Source organism: Centroberyx affinis, unplaced genomic scaffold, assembly GCF_046629955.1.
Source record: "Centroberyx affinis isolate AG114_WGS23_722 - 3 ecotype Tasmania unplaced genomic scaffold, CSIRO-AGI_Caff_v1 ptg004878l_1, whole genome shotgun sequence".
Lineage (NCBI taxonomy): Eukaryota > Metazoa > Chordata > Actinopteri > Beryciformes > Berycidae > Centroberyx > Centroberyx affinis.
Genome location: NW_027282388.1, coordinates 37,196 through 50,000, shown reverse-complemented (window position 1 = coordinate 50,000; position 12,805 = coordinate 37,196). Strand labels below are relative to the sequence as shown.

At 40.7% G+C, this 12,805-nt stretch overlaps 1 protein-coding gene across 1 annotated transcript in view; it reads right to left on the bottom strand.

Moving 5' to 3' along the window:
• Positions 1 to 12,805, bottom strand: part of LOC139666212 (cytosolic carboxypeptidase 4-like) — a gene marked incomplete at both ends in the record, with an annotated part of 54,587 nt that overhangs the window by 4,770 nt on the left and 37,012 nt on the right. Inside the window, one exon of the mRNA XM_071545338.1 lies at positions 1,414 to 1,543. Coding sequence (XP_071401439.1) covers positions 1,414 to 1,543 — 130 coding nt within the window. The remainder of the gene's footprint in view (positions 1 to 1,413; positions 1,544 to 12,805) is intronic.

Sequence of the window (12,805 nt, the reverse complement as noted above, 5' to 3'; positions counted from 1 at the left end):
ATGGACAGATAAAAGGCAGGCAGAAGGAAGAAGGAAAGGAAAGAAAAACAAAATTAAAGAAAGAAAGAAAGAAAGAAAGAAAGAAAGAAAGAAAGACAAAGGATATCTCAATTATTAGGGGTCCAAGCATCGCATGTCCCGTTTTTCTTTTTTTTCTGACTTAAAGGTCCCATATTATTTATTTTTCATGATTTTGTTTTCAAATCTACTATGGCTCATGATAAGGATAATTAATAATAACAATGATTAATAATTAATAATTAAAAGTTGAATTAGTTGAGTGAGTTTGAATGAAATCAAGCATCTGTGTGCTTGGCCCATGGGCTTCAAACCCACTATCGGCTGCTTGTGGCTATATTTAGGGGTTCAAGCCCGTAGGCCTGATACCCTATTGTTTTTGTGCTGGTTTATTATTGCTCATCCGCGTTGGCGCAAATTCCCATGACTTGGTAAATCGCAGAGACATCAAATTTGGCCCAATGACAGATACTATGACCCATTACTAGCTCAACAAATATTTACCCAATCGGCCTGAAGGGGGCGCTATAATTAAAGGTTTTACTTTAAAGGCCATAACTCCTACACCGTTTGTCCGATTTACACGAAACTTGGTACACATATGCAGATGTCCTAACTCTAAAATTTTGAACCCTCAAGGTCTGCCTGGAAAGTTTTTGAGATCTTTTGAAAGTTCTGAAAAAGTAGCATCTATGGACCAAGCTCTACAAGTTGTCTGTTCGGATTTTTGATATCGACTTTAGTTTTGAAAATATAAATTTTTAAATTTGTGAGAGGGCATGGCCTGTCAGCTAAACTGTTATAACTTCATGACTGATTGTTCAATCATCATGAAACTTGGTGAACATGTTCAGATATCATCAATGACCATGTGGGCAAAGCTGTTTTAAGGTTGAACAGTAGGGGGCGCTACAAATACCAAAAAACTGTATCTCCTAATTCCAATGACAAAATTGCGTGAAATTTGGTACGCATGTTCAAGTAGGTGGTACTAGTCAAAATCTGAAATTTTGTCATCATTGGTGAAAGTGGGCGGGTCCTATGGTGTAATAACCATGTAACAGCCGGTAAATCAAATACCATTTGCAGAATCAGTCCCAAACTTCTCAGCCTCGTCTGGAATGGCATTTCTAACATGCGTACCGAATTTTGTGCAATTTGACCAAAAGGGGGCGCCGCAAACGCCAAAAATGGGCGTGGCCTAACACAAAAATGGCCGTAACTCCACACCCGTTTGTTCAATGATCACGAAACTTGGCAGATATATCAAGGGATATATTTGGACGATGTCCTCGGAACCACTGACACATTATTTGCGACGTCAGTACCGTTCAGAAAAGGCTTTCATGGCTGCTTGCAGCTATATTCTCATTTGACGATATCTTTTCTCCTTACCTGTGGAGTTCGTCCTATACTGTTGAGGTAGTAGAGAAAGCCCTTGGTGTGGTAGATGGTTGGACTGAGGACTGGGTCAGGTTTACACCACTGACGATTCAGATCTTCACCATTCAGATCACAGCGATGCCTGGGGATTGACAGACCAACAGAGTGAGGATATTTGAATTATACATGTTAATCATGTTAATGTTCTTATCAGCCTAAATCGCAAACTGCAACAGAGAAGAGCATTCCATCCCAACTAATTGAGATGCTGTAGACCCATATTTGGCCAGATGCAATTCTGGTGTCAGGTATCATGGGAAATCTTCTCCGCACACAAGAGATGCCAAATCGAAACATAAGAGTGAAATCCAAACTCTCCTAAGCCAGTGGTTCTCAATCTTTTTCATATCAAGGACCCCTAATTTAGTCCACATTAGGGCCACAGACCCCCATTTGATTAGACTTTTTATCTCGGACCCAAATCTGAGAATATTTTTATTGTTGAATATGATTTTGTCCAGAATTCCAAGACTATCTGTATTGTAGGTAGAGAGATAACAGAGAAACTATGATCAAAACAGTCATTCTTCTACATTCTCTTATTGTGTTAACTTCTTGTAAATGAAATAATGAAGAAGTTTAACAATTCATCAGTTTGCTGGGGACCCGCTGGAACCCCCTCAAGGACCCCTGGTGGTCCCCGGACCTCACGTTGAGAACCACTGTCCTAAGCAGCACAGAGTGAGTGCTCTGTTCAGAGAAAGCTGGACTCACCAACAATCTTTTGCCTCTCTTGTCCCTGTGGTATGCTTTGGCATAAAGTGATCACAGACCTGCCAGGATTTCTGGGTATTGAAGTTCAAAATTTCAGTTTCCTCTTGCTGCCATAGCTGCCAACGTGCAAAATTGCCTAGTGCAGATTTAAATGTTAAAAGAATACTTTTTGGGGGGACATTGGCCCATTGGTCAACTAAGCTATTAAAAGCTGAAAATATTGACACCATGGTAGAACAATATTCCCCAGTAGATTGTTGGCTCCGGGGCTCAGTGCTAACAATTTAGCATGCACTATGTTGAGTGACATAGGCTCCATGCTAACACTTTAGCATACACTATGTTGAGTGAGAGCTGACTCCATGCTAACACTTTATCACTATGTTGCGTGACATTAGGCTCCATTATGTTGAGTGATAGTTTGCCTTCAATTCACCACAGTTTACAGTTTGATTTCAAATGTTCCCATATGTTCCACATATGTTTTATGTAGCCTTTGTGTTCTTCTGGCTAACAGTATGCAAACCATACCTATGGATGGAAATGGAAAATATAATGCAGGTTACATGAAAATCAAAGTCAACTTAACTTCTTCCACTTGTACACTGAATTGAACAACTCATTAGCATTACTGTATAGTAGTTATTAGACCTATAGGGTGAATAAAACTCCAAACTCCAGCTCTTCAGACAAGTCATTGTTGTCTGAATCCTCCTCCACATCATCCCTCTATTAGGCTCCAATGCCAAGTAGTTTGTTGCAGTAGAAGAAGACCAAGGTAGACATAGTTTATTGACATATGGCTTGATTGAACCATTTTATGTGAAAAAGTGTGACTGACAAAAATTACAAGCGTTCTGTTGCAAGTTCTCACAAATATTGCGGGATTGGTTAATACACTTTTTATGATAGCAAAAGGAAAAACCAAAGGGAGGAGAGAAACAGTAAGAAAGAAAGAGGTGGATGTTGTGGACTGATGGCCAAATCTGTATTCACTGTCCAACATTTGGCTTCTAAATGTTTGATGTTGATGGGAGAGAGAGACATAGTCAGAAAAGAGAGTTAGAGCTGACAATATCACGATGATGAAATCTGTATTTTCTGGTTTTGACATTTGGGCTCTAAATATTTCATATGACAACGACTGAGGGGGTAAAATGCCGCATAAACCACATAGTTTGATCTGACATCGAAAAACTCCCTCTGTCACTCAGGATGAAGAAATTATAGACGACAAATGATAAGTTGTCCAAAACAAACCCCCTGCGGCTGGACTGTGACAGTAGAGCCACACACACACAGAGACACACACACACACACATGCACACAAACACATTCAAGAGCAAGTGCACAGTCGAAAACACATTCACACATGCAAAATATACAGTACACAGACACATGCTGTGTTTGCAAGCATATGTATACACACGTCATTAAAGCCACAATCACCAAATTCACAGATTGTAGGCCTGTCATTCATGAAAACATTTTTTTTTTTTTAAAGGTAGAAATTTTGAGGCTAGAGAAAAGAGCGCCCACACTGGTCTGATGTTACAAAGATTTTTTTGTTTTTTTATTAAAATTAAAGTTTTTATTAAGTTACTATTCCTTCCATGCTTTTCTGTGAAGCAGCCAAATTGTGTTGTTTGGTTTGGGTTTCGGTCCAGATTGAGTAAAGGAGTGTAGGAGTGATGGGCATTACTTCAAACAGACCATTAACATTGTGATGGAGCCAGATAGGGTTAATTGGTTTGGACTATGGTTTCTGGCAGGCAGTGGTCAGACTCTCTGGCCATTGGAAACACAGTCAACATTCCTTCACTTTATTTCAAATAAAGTAATATTTTTGTTAACATCTTAATCAGTGGTATATTTTGCAGTCATTTGCAGATGTAGATATTATCATTATTATAAAATAGTTTGTATAAGTATTATTTTTTTAAAGAAACTTCAGTTAATTAACTATATTTTTCTTGAGGATAACTTCACTGTAGTTCAGTTTCTTCTACAGCAAACGACTTTCAACGCAGCTTCCCCCAACTCTACCAATGACACACACAGAGGTGAGGCTTATGCCAGCTGGTACAAGCCATCAGTCAGAGATTCCTCTCCAAAATAAATAATTTTAGAGCCAAATCTAATTTGGATTGTTTAAGCCTATTTTGGTGTTATCTATCATTATTCTAACATGGTTGACCATCTCTGCTCTCCAAAGACTGTAAATTGGTGAGAATGAATACATCTGTAATGCTAACAACTATAGTGAGAGGTTGGTAGTAATGGTATCCAGTCAGACCCACTGTGGAGCTGTACAGACACGTTGTGTAAAAGTGCCCTCCTTGGCCAATGCACAGCTGACACTTTGACGCTACTCTGACCCCCCTACTTTGATGCTACTTTGACGCTATTTTGAAGCTATTTTGATGCTATTTTGATGCTATTTTGATGCTATTTTGACGCTATTTAGACGCTACTTTGACGCTACTTTGACACTATTCTTTGACGCCACTTTGACGCTACTTTGACACTATTCTTTGACACTATTCTTTGACACTATTCTTTGACGCTACTTTGACGCTACTTTGACACTATTCTTTGAAGCTATTTTGACACTACATTGACACTACATTAACACTACTCTTTGACGCTACTTTGACGCTAGTTTGACACTAGTTTGACACTATTCTTTGACGCTACTTTGATGCTGCTTTGATGCTACTTTGACACTACTTTGATGCTACTTTGACGCTACTTTGACACTATTCTTTGACGCTACTTTTCCGCTACTTTGCCGCTACTTTGCCGCTACTTTGACACTATTCTCTGATGCTACTTTGACGCTACTTTGATGCTACTTTGACACTTTTTTGACGCTACTTTGACACTATTCTTTGATGCTACTTTGACGCTGCTTTGATGTTACTTTGACACTATTTTGATGCTACCTTGACACTATTCTTTGATGCTACTTTGACGCTATTTTGACGCTACTTTGACACTATTCTTTGACGCTACGTTGACGCTACTTTGACGCTACTTTGACACTATTCTTTGACACTACTTTGCCGCTACTTTGCCGCTACTTTGACGCTACTTTGACACTATTCTCTGATGCTACTTTGACGCTAGTTTGACACTATTCTTTGACGCTACTTTGATGCTGCTTTGATGCTACTTTGACACTACTTTGATGCTACTTTGACGCTACTTTGACACTATTCTTTGCCGCTACTTTGCCGCTACTTTGCCGCTACTTTGCCGCTACTTTGACACTATTCTCTGATGCTACTTTGACGCTACTTTGATGCTACTTTGACACTTTTTTGACGCTACTTTGACACTATTCTTTGATGCTACTTTGACGCTGCTTTGATGTTACTTTGACACTATTTTGATGCTACCTTGACACTATTCTTTGATGCTACTTTGATGCTACTTTGACACTATTCTTTGACACTACTTTGACGCTATTTTGATGCTACTTTGATGCTACTTTGACGCTGCTTTGATGCTACTTTGACACTGCTTTGACACTGCTTTGACTCTACTTTGACATGCTGATGTTATCTTGACGTGCTTGGTGGTGCCAAGTAATGGTGATGGTTTCATCAAGTGATAGTGCTCTGCTTACACAAGAAATGCAATGAAAATCCACTTGAATGCTTGTCATTGAGATTCACATTCCCCTCTCCCAATCCCCCAACTTGTTCCTGGGCATTTTTATTTCTAAAGTGAAAGAAGGAAAATTCCCGCATACTGGAATGATGCTCCCTTAGTGTTTACTTGTAGCAATGGTTTGACCTCTGCCAGTCTTCGTTCTCTCTTTTTTGTGATTGACTGTGTAGTAACTAGCACCTGGTCGTTTTTGGATGTGCACTTTTACCAACAAGAAAATACTAAAATTAAAATACAAATACAGTAGAGGCTCACCTTGTTTCATAAGAGCAGATAAGAAGGACATTTCCCTCATAACTGTACAGTAAGTCTACTAGAGAAATGAGTATCCAAGTATGTAAACTTAAATAGGAACAACCATGTTAATAATTCTAGTTCTGCAACTGGCCCAGTATGTCTGCCACATAGTTTGGCTGGTGGATTCAGGATCAGGGTTTTAAATGATCTCTCCTGGCATCTAACCCAGTCCGCCAGCAATCATCAAACTCATGAATATTCATAATCAGCCCTGGATATAGCTCATTTCCCTGGGTAGACACACACACACACATACATATAAGAGCTTCAGAGAGAGATAGAGGGAGAGACACATTCATTTAGGGATGATATTTACTGTCATTTATTATTTCTCTTTTATAGAATGAATTCCTATTGCATTTAACCATTTTGGCAGTATTGATCATGTGACATTCATGTCAACAGAGCACAATGAAGTTTCGGCAGAGCTGTCCTATGCGCAAAATGATAAGACATGCTGTTCCTAGGTCTTAAATTCCGTGCGCAATCGACAGATGATAACGGCCACGGCCTCTTGATAAATCACGTCCACTGCCAATTTCCATAAATCCCTCCCTTTATTTTGCGCCCCAGCCTTGGAACACCCACAAATGCACAAAAAAACTGCGCACACAGATCAACCCATGATTTCAGGTGCAAATGCCCTGTGCACTGTCTTAGTAGATCAGAAAACAAGGTTTTAGCACCCCCAATGCAATTTGCACTGGCGCAAAGCTTTAGTAGATCCTGGCCTTAGGCTGATAAGACAGCTGGAGTTTTACGTAAAAATCTTGCCTATTGCAGCTTTACAGTAAAGCCATCTAGCCCACTGTCAGAATACCTACTGTCTGAATACCTAAACTTTAATCAATCTTACAATCTTACTCTTCATGTATATGTAGATAATGCAAGGATAGGTAGTGTCTCTTATACAGTAATTTCTCCCTCTGCTCCATATTTGGCTGTGCGCTATTTTAAATGAATGAGATATGCTGATTCATGGAGTGTGTGTTTGTGCACGTGCTTAGACAAGCATGAGAGTGATGCATGACAGAGCATCTGCCATCTCCCTCCTTTGAGAGCTTGGCTTCTCACATGTGAAGGAGTGTCTTGATTGCATTTAAATTGAGTGTGTGTGTGTGTGTGTGCGCGCGCAATACATTGGTCTGCCAAAGCCATCTCCTCTCTTAGGAAGGGGTTTGTGCCACATTATGACATGACACGACTCAATCCTCACACAGCTCACACCCACAGCACATTCATATACTGCATATGTATGTACATGTATGTGCGCATGATTGTGCATGTATGCACTTGTTTGTATTGTATGTGTGTGTGTGTGTGTGTGTGTGTGTGTGTTTACCCTGAATCCAAGGTCCTTTTTTTGTAGTGCATTATCAACAGTTTGTGTGTGTGTTGCGAGTTGATAAGCTTGAATGAGCCATGTTAAGCTTAATCAATCAAAGCAAATAAGCTGTAAAACTATTCAGACGAAGTGAGTGAAGTTAAATTGTTAGTTAAAATGATTCTCACACAAGAGATGAATACCAGGGCTATTAACCATTCAAGTACAGAATCCTAAAAGGGAAATATCATGACGTTTTATAAGTAGCATTATGTTATTCCCTTGGCAGATGACATTTCAATCAGTCAGTCAGGTCATGAACAAGAACAACCTTCTCCTGAAGGCAAAAGTACAGAGAACCAAGACTCGAATCTGTGATACCATGGAGACTTTTTCCAACTCATTTTTTCATGGAGCTGTGTATCAATCAATATGACATGACAGATTAGGGGCTGGGTCACAATCCTCTCCCTTATTCTGATTATGGAGGACAGTAGTGTTGTACATAGAAAACTGTCTAAACCACTATATTTGTACAGAAATCGAACTCGAACAATCAAAACGGTACTCCCATTTGAGATCAAGCATAGCTATGGCTATAAACGCATCTAGGTAAAAGAGTTCAGAGTTCGGTTCGTTTGGCCAGGTGAGAACAATGTCATTCAAACGTGGGTGGCACCAAATAATGGCACCGAAACGTCTGCAAATGTGGGTCTCTGTCATTCAGCAGGAGAACTGCAATGTGGTTTGTTAAAGGAACAATCAGTAATATGTACTCTTTAGTAACATCTATTGGATAGGAACTACAACAACATCGGCAAATGAGTGTCCTCTTCCCCAAGTCTCAGCCAAAGCCCCCAACTCCGCCCTAACTTCTCTCACCCCTCCCCTACGGTGGCCTGAAATTGACAGAAGGTATGAACTGACGTTTTAACAACAGACACCACCTAGCCAGGTAGTGTTTCAGGTGAGAAATGTCAAGTGAGGAGGTTAACATCCCATTGCAAACTGTTAGAAATGTTTAGAAAATCCCAGAGTTATGGAAATATTGTACAGCAAGTCAAGTAAAAGATGGACTCAATAGCTAGCGATGCTATGAAATCGGCTAACCCACAAGTCTATCAGCTCAAGCTGTAGCTAACTCTAAACAACTTTAAACAAAACCCTTTAAATGCTAGCAACAGGTTGTTTGTGAGCATATTGCTTGACAGATATTTATTTATGGCCAGCAAAGCTGTGGCGACCCAGCATTTGCTATGTTGCACCAACAAGAAACTTTAGCTTGTGTGGCTAACGTTAGCTACATCATAGGCAATCTCGGAGCCCATCGTCTATCGGTCTGACGACGATTAGACTCTGGGGGCGACGGCCAATATTTTGGGGTTTCCGGTGTAGCCAGCGGACATCCTAGCCAAGACTTCCTCTTCCGTGCGCCAGTCATTGTTTACAGTCCGATTAGCAACTTGAGACACGAGAATGGAGTTGGAGTTGAGAGACAAGGTCTCATATGCAGATATCTGTTTATAGAGATTAGCCGAAATGTCGTCTGGACCTAAAACACCTACAAAAAGTATCAACGTTTGTGTATTGTACTAAACTCCAACTCCATTCTCGCGTCTCAAGTTGCTAATCGGACTACAAAAAATGACCGGCGCATGGAAGAGGAAGTCTTGGCCCGGATGTCCGCTGGCTACACCAGAAACCCCAAAATATTGGCCGTCGCCCCCAGAGTCTAATCGTCGTCAGACCGATAGACGATGGGTTCCGAGATTGCATCATAGGTTGCTTAACTCTCCAACTCTGTATCGGCCTTGAAGTTTTAAGCTACCTCCACCTTTGAAATGCTGCAGCAATGTTCTCTTGGGTTTTGGAGCAGGCTTTACTGTCCTTTTTGGCTTTAGAACGAGACGTTTAAGGCTTCGTTGCAGAGGTGTCTTGCTAAGCCGGTCATTCGGTCACTGCATGTTCTTACATGGGAGCGCAAATGAAACTGAAAGAAGTTCTGAACACAAGGAGGGTAGTCCAGGGGGCAGAGCTTGGGCATATATTGAAATAATTGGGGGTGTGGAGAATTTCCACCACAACAGAGTATGAACCGGACTGTTTGTTTAGAAAGCTTGAAATCTCAGCAGCCATTGAGGTAACAGTGGAGTGGCATTGATCAACAACACAAACCCCAGCTGATATATTATGGTCATTTTGTGCCAAAAGCCAGTAAAATATTACTCATTGCTCCTTTAAGAGGACTGCAGTAATGTCCCCAAAACACAAGGGTTTATGGGTATAAGGAGACGGATGTTGACATCTGATATCCAGCAATTCCTCATGCTTGGAAAGCCAAGTCTGGACTGATGCTCATATTCAGCTATTTCCTGATGTGTTATTAACTGGTATGAACACCAGAGAAGGCAAATTACAGCAAATAGCGCAGACGAGTCCATCATGTCTAGCTCCATGTGACTTTTTTTCAGGAGTAGCAGCCAGCATTACGAGCTAAAGAGTGAGTGAGTATGTGTCATTTAAAAGGGTTTGACATTAGAGTGTGTGTATGTTGATTGACTCACCTAAAGACGTGCTGCTCAGTTACTCCAATCATGTTAGCATGGAGCCTACTATCACTCAACATACTGTATTTCCTCTAATATTGGCCCGGGCCTTTATTTACCTCAACTGCAGAGGGTACCAGGCCTTTATTGGAAGCAGGCTTATATTAGAGAGAGGCCTTTATTTCTAATTCCCTCTGTTTGATAAGTATATTTGCTCATATTTTAGTATGAAGCCTCCTTGTTTTCTGATCTGCTTCTGTTGGGGTTCGTTAGGTAGCCGTTTTTTTGTTACTGCAATGCATTACCGATAATTACGGTAATCAAAGACGGCACGCTCCAGAGACTTCCGCCGGCCGAGCCATCTTGTGGCATACTGCCATTTTGTGGCATACTGCCATCTTGTAGCACTTGTACATTATACAAACTTCAGTTACATTATATGACAGGCACCAGGAGTTTACCGGTATCCACCATTGTTTTTTGCTTTGTTTTTTTCCCCGGGGCCGGCCTTTATTTGTTTGTGTCGACCACGGCCCCGGCCATTATCAGAGACCCGGCTTTTGACTACCGGCCACTATTAGAGGAAATATGGTAGTGTATGCTAAAGTGTTAGCATGGAGCCTACTATCACTCAACATAGTGTATGCTAAAATGGTAGCATGGAGCCTACTATCACTCAACATTAGTGTTCTCATCACTTAACAGTTAGGTTGACCAAGGGGCCAATCTCCCAAACACTTACTGATTTCTCACTGTGATAATGATATGAGGTTTCTACATGGAGATTCTTGGGTCTGGGACGAACTAACTGTGTTTCTTCTCTCTATTTCTGTCTTTTGCTGTTTGTTTCTGCCTCCCTTCCTTATTCTCTCTGTGTTTTACTCTCTGTTTCCCTCCCTTTCTCTGTCTTGCTCTAATCCTCCTCCTCCTCTCTCTCTCTCTCTCTCTTCGTTTATGTCTCTCGTCCTCTGCCGTGCCCCCACAGCCTCAGCTCTGTCCCAGGGCAGCAGACACACAGAGAAACAGAGGGATCTAACAGTGTTAAAACTCTTTGTAAAGCTGTTATTTTCCACAACATTTACTCCCCTCTGCCCAACACTGCAGCTGCCTAGCCCCGGGCCTGTGTGTGTGTGTGTGTGTGTGTGTGTGTGTGTGCGTGCGATAGAAAGAGTGAGTGTTTCAGTCGGTCTGTCTGTTGTGATGTCTATATCAACAGTGTAAGGTAATAAGGGGTGGGACTTCTACCATTGTGTGTGTGTGCGTGTGTGTGTGAGTGTCTGTGTCTCAGATAGGCCTGGATGGGCCCAGGCACACCAACTTGGAAACCATGCCCACCCATCAGTCTAGTTAATGTTAAGTAAAAGCAGGCTATACAATTCATATTATACAAAACATAATTGGCTCACTTGCTAATTGCAAAACAAAACAATTACAAAACTGGTGATCACAAAATATTCACAGCAGTGTTGGGTAGATCGCTTTATTCATAATCCATTCTTTTTCCATTTCTTTGTTTACTGCATCATTCATATTCTTTCATTCAAATACTGGTCTGGGGACAAGTCATATATTGTAAATCAGTGGTTCTCAACGTGGGGTCTGGGGACCACCAGGGGTCCTTGAGGGGGTTCCACGGGGTCCCCAGCAAAATGTCGAAGTGTTAAACTTCATTAATTCATTTATATAAAGTTAACACAATTAGAGAATGTAGAAGTATGACTATTTTGAATATAGTTTCTCTGGTGTCTACCTACAATACAGATAGTCATGGAATTCTGGACAAAATCATATCTAACAATAATAATATTCTCAGATTTGGGTCAAAGAGAAAAAATCTCATCAAATGGGGGTCCGTGGCTCTAATGTGGATTAAAGTAGGAGTCCTTGATATGAAAAAGGTTGAGAATCACTGTTGTAAATGACACACACAATGGCCCTCATTTATCAATCTAACGTAGAAACCAGCGCAGATCCGAGCGCAGAAATCATCTTACGACAGGGTTCACGTGTGATTCATGAAACGTTCGTATCTCGCCAATCACAGCGTAAGAATGATCGAGCGTTGATAAATGTGGAGGCTGAAAACAATCGTCATTTAAATATCACGCCCCTAAATATTCTCGGTTTAGAGGCCTCGCTCCCAGAGTTTACGACATGGAGATGCGTAATACGTCCAAGAAGAGAAACTTCTCCGACCTCGAAATAGAAACTCTAACGTCCCAATTGAACCAATTAGTTCTATTTGGCAGCCTGAAAAGTGAAGGAAGTCAAAGGAAGTCGGAAAAATGCAGTATGGAAAGAAATCACTGCTGCGGTCAACAGCGACAATCGAACTCCAGCTGAGGTTTGAATAGTCTATTTAATTTATACATCCGTGATATAGCCTATATATATAATAGTAGCCTAATATAAAGCTTGTATCGCAATTATTTACATTTAGGTGAAGAAAAAATGGTCAGACCTCAAATAAGTAGGCTATCTCAAAATGAAAGAGAAATTAATCTTACACCAGAAAACTGTTAACCCCGTTAATTGCAAACAATTTGAAAATACCTATTTATGTTAGGGATAGGCTATATCACACATAGTCAATGTAGGCCTTTACAAAATATAATATTTTGCCATAGGCTACATATTTTTAAGTGATGAATATGTGGCTGCATATGCTTAGATGCCAGTCAAAATATATGGTCTAATAACAATTCTCAGACTCAGCCAGATTTACTCTGCTGCACCGCAAGTCCACGCTGACTGGAAAACTTGCGTACACGAGTTGAGACTTGACGTG